Below are 22,224 nucleotides of genomic sequence, written 5' to 3' on the forward strand. Positions count from 1 at the left end.
GAGAAGACCATCATTAAACATGTCATTAATAAAAATGCAAATATGTGACACCAAGTTTGAAATGTGGTTTTATTTAACAGTGAATGGTACATACCTTACCAGCATCATAACAGAACACATGGCATGGAAGCCACTATTGGTCAAAAGTTAGAACACAACATTGCAAGACAGTCAAAAACAGCAATGTCACTTTTAAACATCAGATACAGTACAATTACAAGGACCAAAACTTCACAGAAGAGATAAAGCCACCATGTTTTTACAACATGTAAAGTACCAGGACCTACTTACAGGTTATGTAAGAGTAATTAGGAAACACGGAGGGGAAAAAGTGTTATCTTCACACAATTTCAGTATCACTAAAGCTCAAATACATAAAAATAGTCTTTCATTTTGGCAGTACATCAATTAAAAAACTAAAAATCAAGTTTAAAATAACTCTTATTACTGAGTGTCTGATGAAAAGTAATGAAGCTGAAATATCGCAGAGAACCTCTAAATATACTGGTATTTGCAAACATTCGCTACGGAGCCCTTAAAGGGACATGATGATGAAGAACAACGTGATGGGACAAAATAAAAAGTATATATCAATGTTATATATATATATATATATATCACTCACAAACTTTTAATTTCTAGCGTTTCCTTTTAGCGTCTTGGGTGAACACAAAGGTTTTGCAAGTGAACAAAGTTTCTGTTAGCAAATGTTTTGGATTGCTTGAGACCGCAAAAGCACTGATATGTTTTTTCTTCCCATCTCATATTAATGCATATCACCATGGGTCTTTAGGGGCTCCGTACATTCGCAGTGTGGTGCTTTGATATTAGTGCAGTAATTGCGAAAGATAAAATAATAAACCTGAGACGTGTGGCTGAGTTGAATCCAAGCTTCCCATCAGTGTTTTTTTTTAGTGTTTGGATATCGACAGACCTGGATCAATCTGATGGAAATAGCAAAGATACACAAAATGCTTCGGACACATTGAGTAGATGTGACACCCATGCATTTCTACACTATAACTCTAGACAGTTATGAGATAATCAAGTGCTACAAATAGATTGCAGACACACTCGCTCAACTGCGAATCCTCACACACTTAAATCGCAGAGGCTAGTGAGTTTATATGAATAAAACAGTGAATGGCTTCTGAGAAGATATGGGCATAGTACGGTCACATACAACTAGAGAAGCACTAATGTATGATTCTGATATGCTTTAGAGCTGACCTTACAGACAGAGATACCATGAAAATAGTCATTTAAAATACCTTCATTTTAGTGATACATCAAGTAACTACAAAAACATGGATAAAAAGTTTTTGTGGTGTTATAGAGAGGATAAGAAGAGCTACACGCTCAAGCATTGCTGAAATAGTTAAATGCTTCGTTCTGTGCTGCCATGTAACTAATTGTAGCTTGAGAACAGCTTGGCTCATTTTGTCCTTGCATGAAAGCCAATACATTTACGAGATGTCATTAATGATGCCAGAGACGTACTTGTTAGATATTCAGCTGCTTGGATTTTATGTCGCTAATGTGTCTATATATTGAACTGCAAAATCACTTAAGTAGTCCCCATTCAACATATAATGCAGCTGTAGGAGATTCATCTACATTTAAGTTCTCGAGCCGAAAGTTGTTTTTGATGATGAAAAAAGAGGAAATACACATTTTCGTGTATGGTTTAACCCAATCAGCAGCTCAACCTCAAAACTCCCTACAATGTTGGAGATACATAGAAAGCGCATGTAAAGTCCTTCAATTCAAAGTGCTATTCAAATGAAATTTTTTTCAAGTCTGAAAACGATCTGTCAAAATGTATCACATCTCACATGCACAAAGTGAGATGCCGCGGGTGGGTGAGGACTGTTTGATTTCCATTCTGACAGTAATGAGATGACAAACAAATTTGTAAAGGGGTCACCTTCATCTGCACAGAGAGTATACACCTCACACGTACTGTAAAAGATGTATACAATCCATCAAATGTTACTGACAGACCCCTAAAATGGCTCACAGACATGTAAACATGGGTAAAAATAAAGAGAGATCTTACTAACTAAAACAACAATATGAAATATATATATTTTTAAAAAATTCAGCAAGGAAAATAGAGGGAAAAAAAGGGCGTAATAGGAGACAACCTTTACCTCACAGTGAAACACAGACACTGCTATAATGGCAGCCTCATACAGAGGAGCTGTCAGTTCTTTATGGAGCCAGCAGAGGACACCATTCCATGGAAAGCATGAAACAGGTTGTGATAAACACTCCTAATGTGAGAGGAGACGAACATGTCTGAATCTCTTCGTCCCTTTCTCCTCCCACGAAACAGACTTTGGTTTTTGACACTTCTCCTTCTGGCATCTCCCAACTCTAGCGTTTAATGACCACCTGTTCGTAGGCACCAGCTCCAACCCTGAAAAGAGCAGAAATCAGCATTTACATATGATACAACCCGGTCAATGCACTGATTTACATTTTTATAGAGCGTGGGGGAATACCACTGTTTATTTTGCTGTTATTTAAAGAGACAGTAACCCAAATGTTAAAATAGTCATTATTTTCTCACCCTCATGTCAGTCCAAACCTGTTTGTCTGACTTATATGAAATGCAGTAAGAGATGCTCTATATTTCATGTCTTCATCATGCAGGCTATTGTATGGCTTTTGAAGCACAAATACATTTATGGTGCCTTCTGGTAATATTTTAAAGCTTAACAGACTCAGTCCCCCATTCACTTTCATTACATGGAAAAGAGCAGCTTGGATGTTCTACTAAGCATCTCCTTTTGTGCTCCAAGATAGTCATATGGTATGGAATGACATTTTAGTGAGTAAATGATGACAGCATTTTCATTTTTGGCTGAACTATTCCTCACCTGGCAGGAAGGTGATGGCTACCAAGTGCTGTGCTCCCACCAGGACCCACAAACAAACGCAGACCTTCCTCTGAAACACACACACACACACACACACACACACACACACACACACTTGAAATAGATATCGCCTCCATTCTGCACACACAAAGTCACGACTCTTCTCTGGGGCTACAAAAACCAAATTGGTCCATTTCTAATGAGAACCTGTCACCAGGTCATCTAAAAATAATATGAAAACTAATAGGATACACACACAGAGACGTGCTCTGGTACAGAGACACTTCAATACACCTACTGAGAAGCAGCAGCTACCTGTAAACATTGCTACCAATTAAACAACCTGTTTCTAGCTCTGTGTTTTTATTTTTGTTTGCTCTCAATTTAACTTCCAAGTCTGCACTGATATCGATTCGTCACAAGCAAGTTACTGGCCCAAAATGTAATTTCACAGCAGCAGAAATTCAGTGTTAGTAATCAGAATTAAAGACGGAATTTATGATATATTATTTGAAAGACAACAATCTGAAAGACTACAATCCCAAGAGACACTGCAAATGAGGCATACAAATAACAGCACAATATAAAAAATTATTTATAGCAGTCTGTCAGAATTAAAGAAAGATGGAATTTATATTAATATATATAAATATAATGACTAACAATATGAAATATGAATTAATCGTTAATAAGAGAATGAACTTCAATCCCATGAAGCACTGCTGATGTAAATAATTTAAAAAATGGAACAATATAAAAAAATTTTGAATCTATAGCCATTTATTATATGCATAAAATGCAATATAATTGAAGTTTATTGCAAAATAGACAAAACAGTAACATAAGATGTTTAAGATCGTAAAAATACTAATTTGATTACATCATTTGCAGTTCTTCATGACAGCTCACACATTGCTAAGCTCTTTTGGTGCAGTTCTTATTACTATGGTAACAGCGACTTCTCTGATTGGTGGATTTAAAGTTTTGCCTGCTTCATAGTTTTCACTGGGAATTTGGGCATTTTTTTAAAATTAGGTTAAAATCACAGTAATAAGAGGTGCATAACATTCATAAATTGTTGATCGTCAAACTAAATATTATATAGGTATTTTACATTACTTTACCTTTTAAATGTTTGGGGTTGCTAAGATTTAATGTTTTTGAAAGAAGTGTCTTTATTTAATAATTTAATCTATTTTTTTTTATATTATTATTTAAAATAACTGTTTTCTAGGAATGAGTTTTGTTTATTCCTGTGGTGCCAAAGCTGACTTTTCAGCAGCCATTACTCCAGTCTTCGGTGTCACATGATCCTTCAGAAATCATTTTAATATGCTGATTTAGTACTCAAGAAATGTCTTACTACTGTCAATGTTGAAAACAGTTGTGCTGCTTAATATTTTTGTGGAAACCATTATACATTAAGGATTTTTTTATTAATGGAAATAAAGCAGCATTTATTTGAAACTTTATAAATGCTACTCATATACTCTGATGGAAATGTGCTAATAGTACCTTAAGTGAAGTCTTATAATAAACATGAAGAAGCCATTATTACCTTCAGCGCTGGAGTCTAGCAGACTGTGAGTGAAATCCTGGCTTTGAAGAATCTTCTCTACCACATCAACGGCATCCACCCGTGTGGCATCCACCCTTTTCAGCTGAGACTCCATTGAGTCTTGTTTCACTGGGTACCTTGTTGTATATATGAAAAATAAAATAAATCTGATCAATCTACAATCATTTAATATCCTGAATCTAAAGCTTGATGAATATAGCAGGCAGTGGCAGCAGTGTCTGTCTGACCTGCTGGCAGCTCTGTCAGGGGTTGATGGGTGTTCAGGCACAGCAGCGCAGACCCCCGGGGCTGTAGGGGGCACTGTAGTTTGGTCACTCTCCTCACTGGGCTCAGGGATGCTGGCAATGCCGGTGGAAGCACTGCCGATCGAGGTGTTCCTCCTGTGGGAGAACTCCGACAGACTGGAGGAACGTGAGTGACTTGTACTATAGCCTGAGAAACAACACAATGTTGTTTTCAATTATTATTTAATTTTATTTAGTAAAAAAAGTTGATCTACCCTGGTAATATACAGCATGCACTTCAAAAACCTTCACAGATTAACCAATCAATCACTTTTGTAATGAAAGGACATTTAACATCCCCCACCCACACTTGCTATTCAGGTTTCCAGAGTTTTAGAAAGTGATAATGCTAGTAATGCTTGGAGAAAATCAACAGCAGTTCAGAGTATGAAAAGACAATGCAGAAAAGCTGAGCGGATGTGGAGGAAGACGAAACTTGAAATCCACTATAGCATCTATAAAGACAGCCTTCGTGCTTTCAATGTGGAACTAGGCAAAGCTAGACAGTCATTCTTCTCAAACCTTATAAACAGTAACTTAAACAACACTGGCACTCTTTTTGCTACTGTTGAGAGACTGACAAAACCCAATGAGACAAATGCAATGAGTTTGCTTCCTTCTTTTCTGAGATGATCAATAATATCAGGAAGGCGATTAGCACATCCCCAAGTTATGCAGAGGTCAGACAGATTCGACCGCAACTATAGACCAATATCAAATCTTCAGCCTTGCCTCGCCTAGTATGGGCTGTTACTAAAGTGAATATCCTCCCACACATGTATATGCACACAACAACTCCAGTTTCCAGTCAGAGATGGATATGTGATTAACACTTCTGTTTGCTCTGTGGGACTTTAAAACTAACTTTACACTTTGAGATGATCTAAGGCAAAAGGTCAAAGTGAGCAATGTGTAACCCAATTTAAGAGAATAGCTTAATGAAATAAGGACTGAGTGCTGTCTCCTCTCTGGAAGTACTAGAGAAAATATAGTGTTATCAAATTAGATCTGGGACATTTAATCCAGCTATTTTGTGATGCCACAGAATCTTTCTAAAAGCCTAATTTTAGTTTATTTAATAAAGCAAATAGCACTTTCCTTAAAAGGGAACAAAATAGGGCATGGAATGCTTAAAAATGTCATCTTTTACCATGCTCAGGAAAATGGTCAAAGGAGGTGCTTAAATTGTTGATCGTCAAACTAAATATTATATGAACTGTTTTATTCATTTTATATGAGGTATTTTACATCACTACAGTTCAAAAGTTTGGGGTCAGTTAGATTTAAAAAAAAGAAATTAATACTTATATTCAACAAGGAGGACACATTAAATTGATTTGAAGTAAAAGATTTCTATTTAAATAAATACAGTTCTTTTAAACTTTATAGTCATCAGATAACCCTATTACAGTTTTCCATAAAAAATATTAAGCAGCACAATTTCAACATTGATAATAATAATAATAATATCAGAATAAAAAAAGACTGGAGTTATGGCTGCTGATAATTCCTCTTTGTCATCACAGGAATACATTTAATTTTCAAATATATTAAAATAGAAAACATTTATTTTAAATTGTAATAATATTTCAAAAACATAAAAAAACCTTTACTGACCCCAAATCTTTGAACGATAGTGTTCATTAAAATTAAAATCAATACAAATTACAATATTTTTAGGTCAATGCCCCCACAATGGAGGATACTAAACCAAACATCTAATATTTCTCACAACAAAAAACATGGGATTTGTGTCCCTAATGCTTTAATCAAAGTAATGGGACACCAAACTGTACCCTAAATGTGGAAAGTGCAACCTACTGTAACGAAATATAATATGGGCTAATGGATTTGCACACACATTCTCTCTCTCTCTCATATGTGCACACTTGAATCTTCACTCCATCGCACAGAACAGAGACACGTGACATGCAGCCTACTTGCAAAATTACAAATTTCGTTAATCATCTTGCAATAACACTGCATCATGTTGATTGACAGCCTGATAATGTTACAGCCAAGGTTACAGACAATACTAATCAGGCATGCATTCAAGTCCAGCAAGTCAGCAGAATCACATTGACTCACGATTAAGTGATCAGAGAGAAAACAGTGGAAAGGGAAAGCCTACCTGATACTTTGGACTGCTGACTAGCGTAACTGGACGTTCGAGAATGTCCGCACAGCCCGAGCTCATCGGGCAGAGAGCCACACTTCCCTGATGTCTCTGTGGACATAAGGGATTCAGTTCAGTCTTAATTAAACCTGCTCAATCACTTTATGGGATTCAACGCTAATCAAACCTGTTCGTCACCTATTTCCAACCTTAAAATACAATATACTGTATATTTAATGTAGCCATGCTTTCGTCCATTGGAGTATTCAGGCATTTAATATAATTTAACTATTTAAATTAGGACTGCTGATTAGAAAATGAATATATGCATTTTGTAAGTCCAATATAATTAGATTGGTTTAGGATTATGTCAACCAGACTCTGACGAATAAGGCATGCATAATCGGCAAGTGTAGCTCAGTAGCTCATTTCAATATTTCAACATTTAAAATTTAAAACTTTCACAAAGGTATTGAATTGGTTACAAAAGCTTTTTGATGATTGTAACCCTTAAAGCTTGCTTGACAAGCACACATTTTTATTCGCTGTGTCGGCATATTTCCTGTTAAAACAGGACATTAGGGCATGACATTTTTAAATTAGCCTTCCATTTACATCACACCTTTGAATCATGATTTGCTATTTGCGAATTCTAGTTTACAGCAGATGGTGCATTAGAAGGAGGGACTTTCTCATTCTAGTAAGTATGTATTTTATTGGCTAGAAATTTGCATATACAAGATTAAATATTTTGTTATAAATAATTTTTTGTCATTACTTATTTTGGTCCTACGTGAAAAATTATTTTGTAAATTTTAAGTATGCTAGATTCAACGTTGTTATTTTTTTACTAAAACTAAAAGTTTAGAAATTGTTCTCAATAATTTAAATAAAGCTCAAATAAAAAAAACGAAGTACTAGAATTACTATAACTATTTACAAAATGACAAAATCATGTAACAAAATAACTAAATCTTAAACTAAACTAAACTATGAAAATTAAAAATCAAAACAATAAATACAATAATATTATATAAATGATACTAAAATAACACTGGCTAGCATATGCATGGCCTTAAATCTAACAAATGAAAACCCTCAATACACAAAATTTTAAAGTTGAAAAGTGATTGAAAATATCTACATCACTAACATCAGATGCTAAAAGACTAGTTGACCATCCTGACCAATCTCTAAATTAGTTTGCTCCATCAAAAGCGTAGCATTTCTCTGCTAACCCATATTTAACTTGTATAACTCTTCAAACATGTTCTTCTGAACAAATGGCGATACTGATTAATTCATCAATCGCCTTTAACACAAAGCCACTTTTGGCATCTTGTCTTTAATCTCATTAATATTTCAGATGAAATGGCCTGATATGAATATTAATATGGCTTTAATATTGTTCAATTATCGCAAATAAAAATCACTACAGAAGACTAGTAAGCTAATCATATTTTATGAATTGTACGCCTGCTCTACATCATAAGCAGTTAGTCATACTGAATGAATATGAAAGCAAAGTCAAGAGCTGCATACGGCTAAATTATACATTAAAGACTGATGCTTTCGCTGGCCTCTGGACAGAAAAGGCACGCAGCATGTATGAGGGCAAAGAAAGGATAAAAGAGAGTGGGGGAAGAGAGAGAGAGCACTCTTTCAAGCTCCCGTTAGTTCAGCAGCATCAAATCAAACATACAGTCCTGTTCTTTGCTACAAGACTGGATGCAGAATAAATGAGAAGCTTCTCAAAGGGTGTTTGATTTGGGCAGACAATTAGAGCACCCAACATAAAAATACAAGAAATGAAAACACATTTAAGCACACATAAAGGACAAATGTTAAAAAAAATAAGGTCTGTGTATTGAGCTGCGTCTCATTTTTTGATTCACCACAAACACTGACCAATGTGAAGTTTACCTGAGAGACTCAGAAAAGGTTTCTGTGTGTCTCCTCCTTTCCTGTCTTCCAGCAGGCTCTCTGCATCACCCTGAATGCCTATTACCGTTGCGGTGGATGGAGGCCTAATACATGGAGAACACGCAATCAAGAATACGGTTTAAATGGATTTGAATGAACAGACTGAAAAATACTGAATTAAAGAACTAAACCATCTGAATCCACCCACTGACGGTGGTCCGAAAGCAGCCCCCAGAATCCCCGAACTCACCCCACGCTCCAACCCACACTAATGTTTTAACAGGTTTTTGCCTTCACGCACATTGTGTACATGTGTGGGTGGACAGTGTTGGTTTCCAGTATGCAAATCTGTGTTCAAAGTGCTCATTCACACTCCTTCCCAACACACACGGGCCGTTTCTTAGAAAATACTATAATAGCAACTTCAAATGTTTAACAGGAAAAGGTCTCTGTGGGTCGTAAATCTAAATTTAAAAATGCCGCTATGGTGGTGTAGAGATAAAAAAAGGGCCTCAATACAACCCAACTTCAATTCTTTCTCACTTCAGTAGCATCTCCTACCTACCAAATTATAACATATGCAAAAGCATTTAAAAGTAACACTCACGTTTTGAAACAGGGGTCCCCAGACATCAGCTGTGTGCTGATAATCACCTACAGGCAAAAAAAAAAGAAGAAAAAAAAGAGAGAAACTGGATGTGTATGACATAACATTTTATTTTATTTTAATTTATTTATATTTCCCAGAATGTGATCATGGAAAATTCACATGCATGTTTTGGATGGTTTTCAGGGTGTTGCAAGGCAGTTGCTAAAGTGGCTCTGAAAGATTATTAGAGTGAGGCACAGAAGTTCTGTCATGTCAACTCTCGGAGGGATTGGCATGGTAATGTACATGACAATGTTAATGTATTTGGTCTTGACAGAATAGATCTGCTACGCTGCTGTTGCTGTTGCGGCAGAGCAAGTACCGAGACTTGCTACTGCCAATACATCCACAACATGCTGCTGTGAGCATGTAAGAAATATTGCTGCTGCAAATATAACATACATGAAATGACCCCCATATAGCATACATGAATCACCTCGTAGCAGATCTATACAGGTGGAGCTGGGGAAGGTGGAGGGTTTCTGAAGCAAGCTGCAACTGCTACGGCAAGCATTAGTCATACATTTGAATGTTGAGCAGCGAGCTCATTCGCTACCGATACAGGAGAGAACCAATCAGCTGTGCCATGTGATAATGATGTCATTAGGTCAGATTGAGTAAGACCTATCGGACTGTGCCATCTAGAGTTTCATGCCAGAACTCTGTATTTGCAATAGTCTTTTCTTCTCGATTGTGATGTGTATCTGAATGTAATGCTTCTTGAACAAGAAAAAATGTTGGGGCGGATTTGATATTTTTCATTGGGAACTGACTGAATCTGATTGAATGACAGTTGTTGTTTGCTGTCTCATGTGAATGACAGGTTGTCCCGCCCTCGCACCAGTAAACACGTCATCAGAGAAGAGAAGGGATGTTGTTGCATAATGGAGGGGAAGTTATTTTGGGAAAGTTAAGATTATGAGGGAGCATGAGTAAAGAAAATGAATGATATGCACTCACACAAAAAAAAAAAAAAAACATGTATAATAAATACTGCAATATTCCATAAAAATAAGAATTGATTTTGATTTCATGGGGATTCTAAGCATGAGTATGACTAATAGCTACCAAAAGCACCACTAATAATAGCCACAAGTTCAAAACTTAAAATAGAATAAAGAATGCGATTAAGAATAAAGCAATAAAGAAATAGCTGACAAGACCCTGAAAGGAAGTCTGAGCGGTTTTGTACCTTAAGGATGGAGTTGTCCTGTCTAGTGTTCTTGGTGTCATACCCCTCCAGCAGACACCTGCGTGTGGTGCTACCTGATCCTGCAAACTCCGCCAGGTTGAGATCGGCAAAACCCAACTGTACAGAGAGCCAAAGCAGCATACATTCAGGAAGAAAAAAATATTTTTGCCTGTAGAAAAATAATTTTAAAATAAAAGGCACTGATGCTTTATATAATAATAATAATAATAATAATAAATAAATAAGATTATTTATTACTAAGGTTAATGCTTTTATGAACAAATATTCAATACTCATACACAAACAGAATTGCATACAAACACAGTGTTCCAGAGTGATCTATTTTCAGCTGTTCCTTTGCTATCAATATTTTATAATCCTCTACAGAACTGTCTACTTGATGAATTACCAATGCCCCGTGTTAGTTTTTATTCATGAAAGGAAAATTTTGTACAATTGTTTGTTGTTGCAACATGAAGATTTTAGCTTAAAACATATATGAATTTATAGTCGTTTTTTTCACCATTTAAAATCACAATTTTGCTTTTTTTGTAGTTTATTTAAATAGCCCTGCAGAGTGACTAGTATTTTAATCTTTATAAATATTCCACATAGTCTCTCAATTAATATTGTGTTATAAAAACCACATGTATAATAGTTACAAAAGAATTAGTAAATGCTTTTTAAAATCGTTTTAGATGACTTGTCACACTTTGTTTTTTGTCAATTACACATTATTGTTAAATAAATTTAATAGTGTTGGTATGTTTAATTAAAAAATGAAGAAGATATTACCTTTGCATAAGTCTTTCCACCTTTCAGTTCCTGTAACATTAAAACAATCAAATCATTCTCAGTATTTTAACTCCAAACTGTTTATTGTAAACCAAAAGGTGTGCACGAGTGTGATTGTACCTTTCTGACTGAAACTCGACAAACACAGGGGTCAAGGACACCGGTTCCAGCATTAGCGCTCATTTTACAGGGGAAGGAGAATCTTTTTCTCCAGCGTACACAGTTTGCCTGGACCGTCTCACTGTGAAATGCAAACATACACTGGGTTGTTAATGCAAGGTGTCACTGTAAAGAACACAAACTTGGCTCGAGACTTTAAAACAAACATCCACTCATCCAAAACAGCGTGAACCCTCTCTCACCCCATCTGATCTGCATTTGCAACATCCAACAAGTGCATTGCTCCTCAGGGAGATTTTGAAAACGATTTCACAACAGAACGAGTCACACAATCCAGCCTCATAGCGAGTTTTAATATTCACTTCAAGTCGACTGCATTAAAAGAGTCTGACTCACATTCTGTGATTAATTAGAGCTTGGAGTCAGAAGGCCATACTGACAACAAGACGTTTAATTAATTTCCCATCTGAAAATGGACCTCCCTGTGCAGGTGTTCTGCTTCCTAATTAGACAGATGTTTGCAGACAGGGCAAATGAGCGAGGCCCAGAGGACTTTTGAAGAGATAGAAGTCTACAAAATGAACTTCAGGGAAATTGTGATGCTATTAAGACAGTGAACACAACACTGCAAGCATGTACATTTCAGAATAAAGTGTTTTGTCCATGTTATAGTCAAAAGAAATGGCTAACAAAGATTGCATGTTGCAAATGCAAGGTTGTGCTTACTAAAATATACATGTTCAAAGGCTTGGGATTATGAATGTTTTTGAAAGAAGTCTCTTATGCTCACCGAAGCTGCATTTATTTGAACAAAAATACAATTAACCAATATTGTAAAATATATTAAAACAGAAAAGTTATTTTAAATTGTAATCATATATTTGAAAACTTAATTTATTGCTGTGATAATAAAGCTGAATGTTAAGCAGCCATCATTCCAGTCTCTTCAGAAAACATGCTGATACTTTTCTTATTATTATTATCAATGTTGAAAACAGTTACTTGCTACTTCATATTTTTGTGTATTTTTCAGTATTTTTGGTAAATCCTGAATAAGAGGAATTTAAATAAATAAAAATCTTACCCCTAACCTTAAACTTCTGAATGGTAAGTCAATATTCCAATCGTGAAAGTTGTCAATAAATAAATAACACATGACTTACATTCATCAGTTGTACAGTGGTGTATTTATTGACACATATATTAATTCATGTATTATCAATTTGTGATTTATTTATTAAACTATATTGTCATATTTATGTTTTAAAGTGAAAGATTTAATTATTAATATGGTACACATAGACCTCCACAGTTTATGCTATCCAATTATGAAGAAATTAATTTGCATTTGATGTATCATTTATATTTTTGTAAGGAAAAAATCATCCACAGTCCATACATAAACACAGAGTCTCTCCTTATATTCTGTCATCTCCTAATGGTCCACAATGACGTCTTTGGGAAACACAGCCAAAACAACACATAATCGGGCACCTCCCATCCAGCTGGGGAGATTCCCTACCATAAGGCCTGTGCTTCGTGCCGAGTGAATCACTGGGTGAAAAAACTGCCTCTAATGCATGAACCAGAATAAACCACAGCTGGATGAAACCATCAACTCTGTAACGTTTATTATTATTTATTAGCTCTAAAAAGGGGAATATTTATGACGAATCATAAATGGTTATGATTCATAATAAATATTTAGATTATATCTTCGAATTAACTGTAGCAGAATCAATATTACAATTATTTGATCTGTCCGTCCACCGAGCAGACAATATAATCATTTATCAATTCAAGGAATATTTATTTTCTGGCCACGGAACAATAAACTGTCCTTCTTTTAATACCTTCCCTAGAAAGCACTACTGATGCGAAAACACAAAGGACATAATGAATTCAACAGCATTAGATACTAATGGTATGCATTACTAGCACAAATGAAAACAATCTACCATATTTGCACTCATTATCTTTCTGGAAAAATGGCAAAGTAAAATTTTTTCATTGGTCCATCAGACAATTAGTGCAGCATGCATGTGCTAGAGCCATTAGCATCACTGCTCTCACTGGAATAACGAACTGATAAACCAGTGCTTATGCCAAAATGTACAACAGGCTTAATATTGTAATAAAGAACCATCATGACAAGCCACTGGTCTGATTTCCGTATTTGGAATATATGCCGTTGCCATGGCAAAGTCAGCTGAGCGAAAGAGAGCAGGAGTGCTTTGGTTCAGTGTGCTCTTTCCTTAGGTTCTCCCACAGGATGTCTGCAATGAAACAGGAGTTCTTCAAAAGGATCATCACCACAGGCAGATGGAGGCAAACTCAAGTCTGGAGGGAGAAGAAACTCACGGACCTCAGACACTTCCTGCAAACTGCATAACGGAAAAGAGAAGCAAGCACTCATGCAAACCCAAGCTTGATCTTCTAAGCTGCTGTGGTTTTGGTCTACAGCTCTCTTTCTGTTTGGATGAATAAGCTACTTGCTTATGCATTGTCAGGGAGTTGTATGAAGGGAATTGGTCATGGTGAAGTTTGACAGCCCACTTTCACTGCCTGATATATTAATATTTAACTGTGGGAAGCCTTTGTATTGCGGAGCTCCAAAAAAGAGTGAATGACAAATGTTGCAGCAAGACACAGACAAAGAGTTTGTGATGTCTACTGAGAGGGAAGAGACATCTTTTTAGGACTTGGGGTAATCTGTCAATTATTTATTATTGGATATTTCACATCTTAATCAGTGCACATTTAAGTCTACTAAATATATGCAATATACTAATAGTTTCAAAATATTAAAGTTACAATATCAAGTCACAAACCCGACTAAACAACAATAAAATTAGTAGTCAGTTTCATAATTGATTTTATTATTATTAATCACTTGTTACAGCTCTTTTTTCCTCTCGGCTGGGTGCTAATGTATAATGTTCAATGCCACAGAGCCTTTTAAAAATCCAGTCTGTTTTGGACTGAGATACTAAAATGGGAATAGAAACATGAGTGAGATAATAGTCTTAAAGCTTAAACAGCATGATGCTCTCAATGCCAAGCTCAAGTGTTTGAATCTCAGGGAATGCATGAACTGATAAATACCCTGAATGCTATGTAACTCGCTTTGGATAAAAGCATCTGCCAAATGCATAGATAAATGTAGAATAATTTTGGAAGGTCCAGCAACTGATTGTCACATTTGCACCTCTCATGGCATCATAAAAGTAATAATCTGTAATACTGCACAGTTCTCTTCACTGCTCTACATTTAAATCTGCCCCTCAGATGTGATGCATTAAAGGGGTCATATGATGCGATTTTTCCTTTCTCTTTGGAGCGTTACAAGCTCTTGGTGCATAAAGAAGATCTGTAAAGTTGCAAAGACTAAAGTCTCAAATCCAAAGAGATATTCTATATAAAAGTTAAGAATCAATCACGCCTACCTTATACGGCTCGTTCTAACACGCCCCCACATATCTACGTCACGATGTGGGAAGATTTGCCTCCAAGTCATGCCTGGAGCTGATCCGTGCTGGTCGCTGAGGAAATACATCAACTTAGTGCTGTGTATCGCCGGATCGGCTTTCACTGTGGATGAAGCGGAGTCCAGCCCGGGGTCGCCACATGTGGTTGCTGCAAGCCCGCCCGCCGCCGCTCACTTAAGCCGGCCTCCACTCACTCTACTGACTCACAGAGTGTAAGTACGTTTTTATATTTAAAGAATATGCCACTGATGATTCAAACGCGAGTTTTGAGCAGTGTAGAGTAGCGTTTGTAGTTTGTAATTTCTCCGATCACAAATGCAGACATGGTTTTATGTTTACGCGGCGCGATGCAATGCGTAAAAAGACAATATAAGTCATTATAATCCATAATTATGTCCCCACTGGATGCAACAAATGCCTAGTTTATAATGGCTTTTAATTAGGGATGTAATGATTAACAGTGCAAATATAATTCATTTTCAAATTATTTCAAGTTTCTCAAACATTAATTAAAATAAATAAAAATTATAATTAAAATAAAAAATATACTTATATATCGGCTTTATATCGGCCACCCTGCTCTCTAAGATATCGGCATCGGCTGTCAAAAAAACTATATCGGTCGACCACTACTTAAGATTATGCTTTTATGATCATGCCTTCTGATATACTATAATTACTTACTAATCTTTTACACAGATGACATGTCAGCTTTCAAGAGCAGTGGGTCATTTCCTCTTAAGTAAAAAATAAGTCACGTAGGGCATGCATGGCATACTGTTTATACGCCATTAAGGTCTAAACTTTCTTTTATGTATTAAAATATGATATTCTGATATTCAAGTAGCTGAGATTTTAATCTGCCTAGATATTATTATGAAATTCATTTTGAGTAAACACCTTATAACATGAACATTCTATGTATAACAACTTGACATGTCACATAAAATGTCACTGACATGTCACTACAAAAACACAAAAGTGTTGACTTCAACCTTGACAAACAATGGACAATTATAAATCTTAAACATGACCGTAAAAGACTAATAATCTTTAAGAAACATACCATTTCATCCCACAGCGCTATATACGCGCACTATGGCATATATTGTTTTGGTTATGCTTTATTAAAAAGCAATAAAGAATAAAAACAGCCCAGTATCACCCATAGCCATAATAATGAACCATTTCCATCCATCCCTCCACATCTCACAGCCTCCTTACCGCGATGACTCCTCCGAGAATCCGCCGTCAAGCAGGCGGACTTTACAGAATAGAACTCCGTTGACGAACGGAACCGACGACAGCTCGTCCAGCTCAAAATCAACTCTGAACTTAAACTTTTTTTTCTTCATCATCTTGACGTCGAGTCCTAGCAGTCCTGTTACCGCTCGATAATGCCTTTGGTCATACGCTGTGGAGGAGCATTACTTTTATTTGCTCATCTCTGGTGAACCTCTGTTGTTAGAGCTGATAGCCGTTAGCCACTGATGGAATCCCCTTTGCTTATAATAGAAAGCCAAGCTAACGATGATAATACAGTCTTAACGGATTCTTCTGTCATGAACTACATGTTGTTACAATCAAAAACGGTACTGAAAATGGATATGCTCGTCCGTGAATATGCAGTCTGTTCCGCTCCGCGGAGGCTTGTGTAGTACTGCTGTATATTGTGTGTTGTCTTGTAGTAGTGGAAACACAGGCGACGCTTCTTAAAGGGCCAGTCAACTCATAAAGCTGAAGTGAAGAGGGAGACAAAGGACAGCATAATACATGTAATAAATGAGTTAAGGATTGTATATAATCTTGATAGTACACAAAAAGAGAAATCATTCGAATGTTCCCGTGTATAATATAATAACTTTGTGACTTAAAGGTACAGTACTCATTTTGACATTTCACTGGGTTGCGTGAGAACCAGCTGGTGTCGTTTGATAAATAGTTTTCAGTGTGACTTTCAGATGTATTTACCTAAATATTTGTAATAATTTCTCATCCAGAGTTATCACATTCATAATTGTTGTATAATAATGCGAAATATTATTAGTATGATTATAAATATACAAATGTGCACTTCTATGGGACAAAATAGGCTTTAATATTTGTGAAAAATAATCATTTAAATCATTTAAAGAAATTAAATAAAATGTTGTTGAAAAAATAATATTATAACTAATATTATTGTTCTTGTCCTTATTTATTTATTTATTTGTATAATTTCCATACTTTCATATTGGAGCTTTTTGTTATAACAATTTGGTTCATTTGGTTAATGTGAACAGTTTTCTTGTTCTTTTTTTGTTTAAGTGACATGGTGTTACTTGTTTGATTACTTGTTTTAGTGACATATCAGTCACATTAAACTTAGTTTAGGCTACTACCACCAGGGGCCGGCTGCATAAAAGGTTTAGAATAGTCTTAAAAGTTAGTCATCTAATTTTGTTCTTTAAGACTGGTCAAAATTTGTAAAATTCGGTTACATAAAAACGTAGATTAGTCTAAGCTGAATCCAAAATATAAAACTGATTACCTCTTGGTTAATATATTATTAGTATGATTATAAATATACAAATGTGCACTTCTATGGGACAAAATAGGCTTTAATATTTGTGAAAAATAATCATTTAAATCATTTAATTAAAGAAATTAAATAAAATGTTGTTGAAAAAATAATATTATAACTAATATTATTGTTCTTGTCCTTATTTATTTATTTATTTGTATAATTTCCATACTTTCATATTGGAGCTTTTTGTTATAACAATTTGGTTCATTTGGTTAATGTGAACAGTTTTCTTGTTCTTTTTTTGTTTAAGTGACATGGTGTTACTTGTTTGATTACTTGTTTTAGTGACATATCAGTCACATTAAACTTAGTTTAGGCTACTACCACCAGGGGCCGGCTGCATAAAAGGTTTAGAATAGTCTTAAAAGTTAGTCATCTAATTTTGTTCTTTAAGACTGGTCAAAATTTGTAAAATTCGGTTACATAAAAACGTAGATTAGTCTAAGCTGAATCCAAAATATAAAACTGATTACCTCTTGGTTAACTGCTAGTTGGTCAAACTGGCTCTTAAGACACGGTCTTAACATAGAGGCTAAGTTTATGCAACTGGCCCCAGCAGTTCTGGAAGTAAAAAGAGTAAACTTGACCACTAAGGGCCCCAGAGAGTGGGTTGGTTCTATGTCACGCAGCAACAACAGTAATATGGAGCAACACTGACCACTATTGGTTAATAATATTAGTGTAACACCTGGCACTTGCAGATAGGAAAAAGAACGCACTTGTACTGCGTATTTGTATTCTTTTGTGTCTTAACACACACTAGGTGGCGCTGTAACACTTCTATTGCTACGCATAATGTTCTGATCTAGCTACACTTTTGGGAACAGAAAAAAGTTAACCATTCAATGCTAAAATGTTTGATTCACACTTCTTGCATAAAATGGACCCGTTTACTAAAACGAATTCAAAATCATAATATTTGGTGGGTTATTGGGTCATTTTTATGTCCAAAAGCCAAATTCCCTATAGCAGCTGCGTGCATGACGCCACTGCACAGTCAATGCAAATGTTTTTATTAGGCAACAAACACATTTAAGAAATTCCACATAAATAATTTATATAACTTTAATAAAGTTCACAAAAAGTTTAAAATAAAGTTTACTATAAATAAATAGTTTTTCTTATGACACATATGTTGATTCTCTTTCTTTCTCAAAAAAAAAAAAAGTTTATAGTCTATAGTTATGACTAGAAATAAAAGTCAATGGGAAGTGCCGTTTTAACTATAGTGTGAGCATTTGCGGCTGTGGATGCGTGCGCGCAACGTTCAGCGTGCTCCGTGCGTCTCTCCATCCAGCCCCCCTCATTTCAGTTTAAATGTCACTTCACTCCTGCTTCTTCTCAAACCAGTTTCACGCTGAGGACCAGGCACCTGCCCTCATCTGGACTTTTGCAAAACCTCATCCCGTTTCAGTTATTTCACCTGGAGGGCAATGCAAATGGAAATCTGTTTGACGGTTTATCGTTTTTGAAGAGGAAAAAGCCCGATCTGCAAGCACAATCTACAGTGGCATATGCTTGGCGGGATTATATCACACCTTGCACGATGACTGCGATGGGAATCTGGTGCGTTTTATGGCTCGTGGCATTCGCTCTCTCTTCAGCCGCTCCGAAATCACACCAGCGACTTCTGCAGAACACGAATGAACAGAATGACACTTTGCAAGTTGAAAGAGATAATCAAGAAAATATATTAAGTCGGGTAAGAATCTCTTCACCAGCGCTCGATACGATTATATCTGTGCAGCTTCTTTATAACCTACAATATTAGTAACACTTCATGATAACTTTCATTAATAACTTATTGACAGTCTTTGCATAACGCTTAACATAATGCGTTTCCGAAGTAAATTCAAATAGCATATGAATAGCATATAAAATATGATTTAAAAATATATTATTCAAATAAAGGCCTAGAAGAAGTTTTCAAAGAAAAGCACAATATTTCAGAGCATAAACATACGGTCGCGAACAGACACTGCGTGCTCCTGAGAAAGTTACCATAGCAACAGTAAGCCTACTGCTGGAGCGATCGTATCTTATGATAGCCTACACAAAATAATAATAATAATTACTAACCTCATTTATCGCTTCATTGCCCATTTTATATCACATGCACATGGTAAAATTGTGTTTTGTTAAACAAATCTTTAAGATTAAGAAAATTCTGTTATTCACGGTTGGAAAACATTAGTTACACTTTATTTGGTAACACTTTATTTTAAGGTGTCCTTGTTACGCGTTACATGTCATTACTATGGTATTAGCACAAAATTCTGCATAATTGCATCCGATAACCCTAAACCAAACCCTAATCCTATAGGCCAATAAACATGTTGTTAATGAATATTACTCAGTACTTAAATATATAATTACACTGTAACAAGGACACCTTAAAATAAAGTGTAGCTCTTTATTTTAAGGTGTCCTTGTTACAGTGTAATTATATATTTAAGTACTGAGTAATATCAGTTAACTTGCTACATGTATTTACTATATGGTTAGGATTAGGGTTTGTCTTAGGGTTACTTGCATGCAATTATGCATAATTTATTGTTGTTATTATAATAGAAAGTACATGTAACATGTAACAAGGGCACCTTAAAATAAAGTGTTACCAAAAGATTTTCAAAAAGCCTTTTAAAACTGTGTAATTCGCATACTGTTTGAATGTAAGTAGGCTAAATTTGTTAATGTTATTAATGAAAGTTACTCAAAAATGTGCCAGAAACAAATTAATAGACTTCACAACGTTAGTAACTGAAAAACAGTAATGAACATTATAATGCACATCCATATACAAACAATGCAACAAAGCTGGCTGGCTGGAAAATGCATCCGTCCTCTTTTCTTTGTAGCTGCTGGGTGATTATGACAAAGTGAAAGCGCTTTCGGAAGGCTCTGACTGTGGCTGTAAATGTGTTGTCAGACCTCTGAGCGCGAGCGCATGCCAGCGGATTCGGGATGGTCACGCGACGCCTCAGGATTTCTACACGGTGGAGACCATCACATCAGGACCCCACTGCAAATGTGCATGCGTTGCACCTCCGTCGGCTTTAAACCCCTGTGAGGGTGACTTCCGGTTGAAGAAGCTGCAACAGGCTGGGAAAGATAATATCAAGGTGACCAGATCATCTGCAGTTGGATCTCATAGACCAGAATAAGTTCAAAATATTGCAGGATATGAATGCATAACATTTCCTACCCCTTAAATAAAACCAGTTCTTTCCATGACGGAATTTACTTCATCGTTACAGCTGTCAACTATACTGGAATTGCTGGAGGGTTCCTTCTATGGCATGGATCTATTGAAATTGCACTCAGTCACCACAAAGCTTCTTGATCGCATGGACACTATAGAAAAAGTAAGTGGTGTTTTTGTTTGTTTTCTTATCTTATACATGCTAAACATATTATTAATGCGGTTTGTTATTGACAGATGGTCTTAAACAACCAGACCGAGGAGAAGTCGAACACAAGGAGCACCTCTCCAAATCCACAGCTGCCCACATCTTCACCTACAACTCTGCCTCCACAACCGCAGGAGAAGAGGACCAGTCTGAGGGAGCAGAATGACAAGGCAGCTGCTTTTCAGCACACAGAGGTGGGAGGTGCTATTTAAAACAAATGTTGCATTACATAAGTATCATGTCTAATACGTAACATTGGAACAATCCAAACATTATGTTAAGCCATGAAGTGAAATATCCCACCTGCTGCGAGCGTTTATTTATTTACTTAGGATTGCTGTCTCAGAGTTAAAAGTGAGCTCATGTTGTGACTTGAAACTCTCACTAATTTATCCCATTGTCAACTCTTACATAAGTTGGCATGAAAAGAGCCAAATGACTTGGAGATCCAAAGCAGATGATCTATGTCATGATCTGTTAAAGGGATAGTTCACCAAAAAATGAATTTCTGTCAGCATTTACTCACCCTGATGTCATTCCAAACCTGTTAGACTTTGATTAATCTTCATAACACAAACATTTCTGTCCCTTCACTGAAAGTCCAGGTACTCAAAACATAGATTGTAAAACTAATCTATATGAATCAAGAAGTTTAATCCAAGTTTAGTGAAGAGATACGATTGATTTATATGATGAACAGATTTTAGATTTTTTTTTTTACATTAAAACAATTGACACAAATATGTACATAGAGCACATCACATATGGTAAACACGGAAGCTCAAATGTACATGATCACCCAATGAGGTTGATTCTATCGTGTGACACACAAGTTTCCGTGTATACCATATGTGACCCTGGAAATTTTTCGAAATTAAGATTTATGCATCATCTGAAAGCTGAATAAATAAGCTTTCCATTGATGAATGGTTTATTAGGATAGTACAATATTTGGCAGAGATACAACAATTTATATATATATATATATATATATATCTTCATGGAACATGATCTTTACTTAATATCCTAATAACTCTAACTAATCCAATTTGACCCTCTAACTCTAGCACTTTCTATTCTATTTTAATTCTACTTTATCTATTTCTCTTCTTTTTTTATAAAAAAAAAACTAGCAGCTTTCTATTTTTTCTATTCTATTTACTTGTTTTTCTTTGTGTGTTTGTGTGTGTGTGTGTGTGTGTGTGTGTGTGTGTGTG

At 35.7% G+C, this 22,224-nt stretch overlaps 2 protein-coding genes across 2 annotated transcripts in view; one reads left to right on the forward strand and one right to left on the reverse strand.

Annotated features, from left to right (window-relative positions):
- Window positions 1-55: 55 nt before the first annotated feature.
- Window positions 56-16,729, reverse strand: fam102bb (family with sequence similarity 102 member Bb). The gene is made up of 11 exons (XM_016238484.1): window positions 16,256-16,729; window positions 11,544-11,664; window positions 11,424-11,453; window positions 10,629-10,745; window positions 9,395-9,441; window positions 8,788-8,891; window positions 6,880-6,975; window positions 4,692-4,896; window positions 4,444-4,580; window positions 2,886-2,955; window positions 56-2,422 (listed from the first exon to the last, which is right to left on the reverse strand). Exons 1-11 carry the CDS (start codon window positions 16,387-16,389, stop codon window positions 2,380-2,382), a joined length of 1,104 nt encoding a protein of 367 aa, XP_016093970.1. The 5' UTR covers window positions 16,390-16,729; the 3' UTR covers window positions 56-2,379.
- A 2,172-nt stretch (window positions 16,730-18,901) lies between these two features.
- The window catches only part of olfml2ba (olfactomedin-like 2Ba), a 14,629-nt gene continuing 11,306 nt past the window's right edge, over window positions 18,902-22,224 (forward strand). Inside the window, exons 1-4 of the mRNA XM_016238485.1 lie at window positions 18,902-19,299; window positions 20,456-20,719; window positions 20,855-20,962; window positions 21,037-21,201. Of these exons, the coding sequence (XP_016093971.1) occupies window positions 19,144-19,299; window positions 20,456-20,719; window positions 20,855-20,962; window positions 21,037-21,201 (693 nt within the window). The 5' untranslated portion in view covers window positions 18,902-19,143. The remainder of the gene's footprint in view (window positions 19,300-20,455; window positions 20,720-20,854; window positions 20,963-21,036; window positions 21,202-22,224) is intronic.

The sequence above is a fragment of the Sinocyclocheilus grahami genome, unplaced genomic scaffold, assembly GCF_001515645.1.
Source record: "Sinocyclocheilus grahami isolate Dianchi unplaced genomic scaffold, SAMN03320097.WGS_v1.1 scaffold540.1, whole genome shotgun sequence".
Taxonomy (NCBI): Eukaryota; Metazoa; Chordata; class Actinopteri; order Cypriniformes; family Cyprinidae; genus Sinocyclocheilus; species Sinocyclocheilus grahami.

Bases quoted from the DNA above. Each gene is read 5' to 3' on its own strand.
- fam102bb (XM_016238484.1), bottom strand. From the start codon at position 16,389: ATGATGAAGAAAAAAAAGTTTAAGTTCAGAGTTGATTTTGAGCTGGAC. The intron at 11,454-11,543 runs GTACAATCACAC...TTAATGTTACAG, and splicing joins GTCGAGTTTCAGTCAGAAAG to GAACTGAAAGGTGGAAAGAC. The intron at 6,976-8,787 runs GTAAACTTCACA...TTATGTCCACAG, and splicing joins ACCTTTTCTGAGTCTCTCAG to AGACATCAGGGAAGTGTGGC.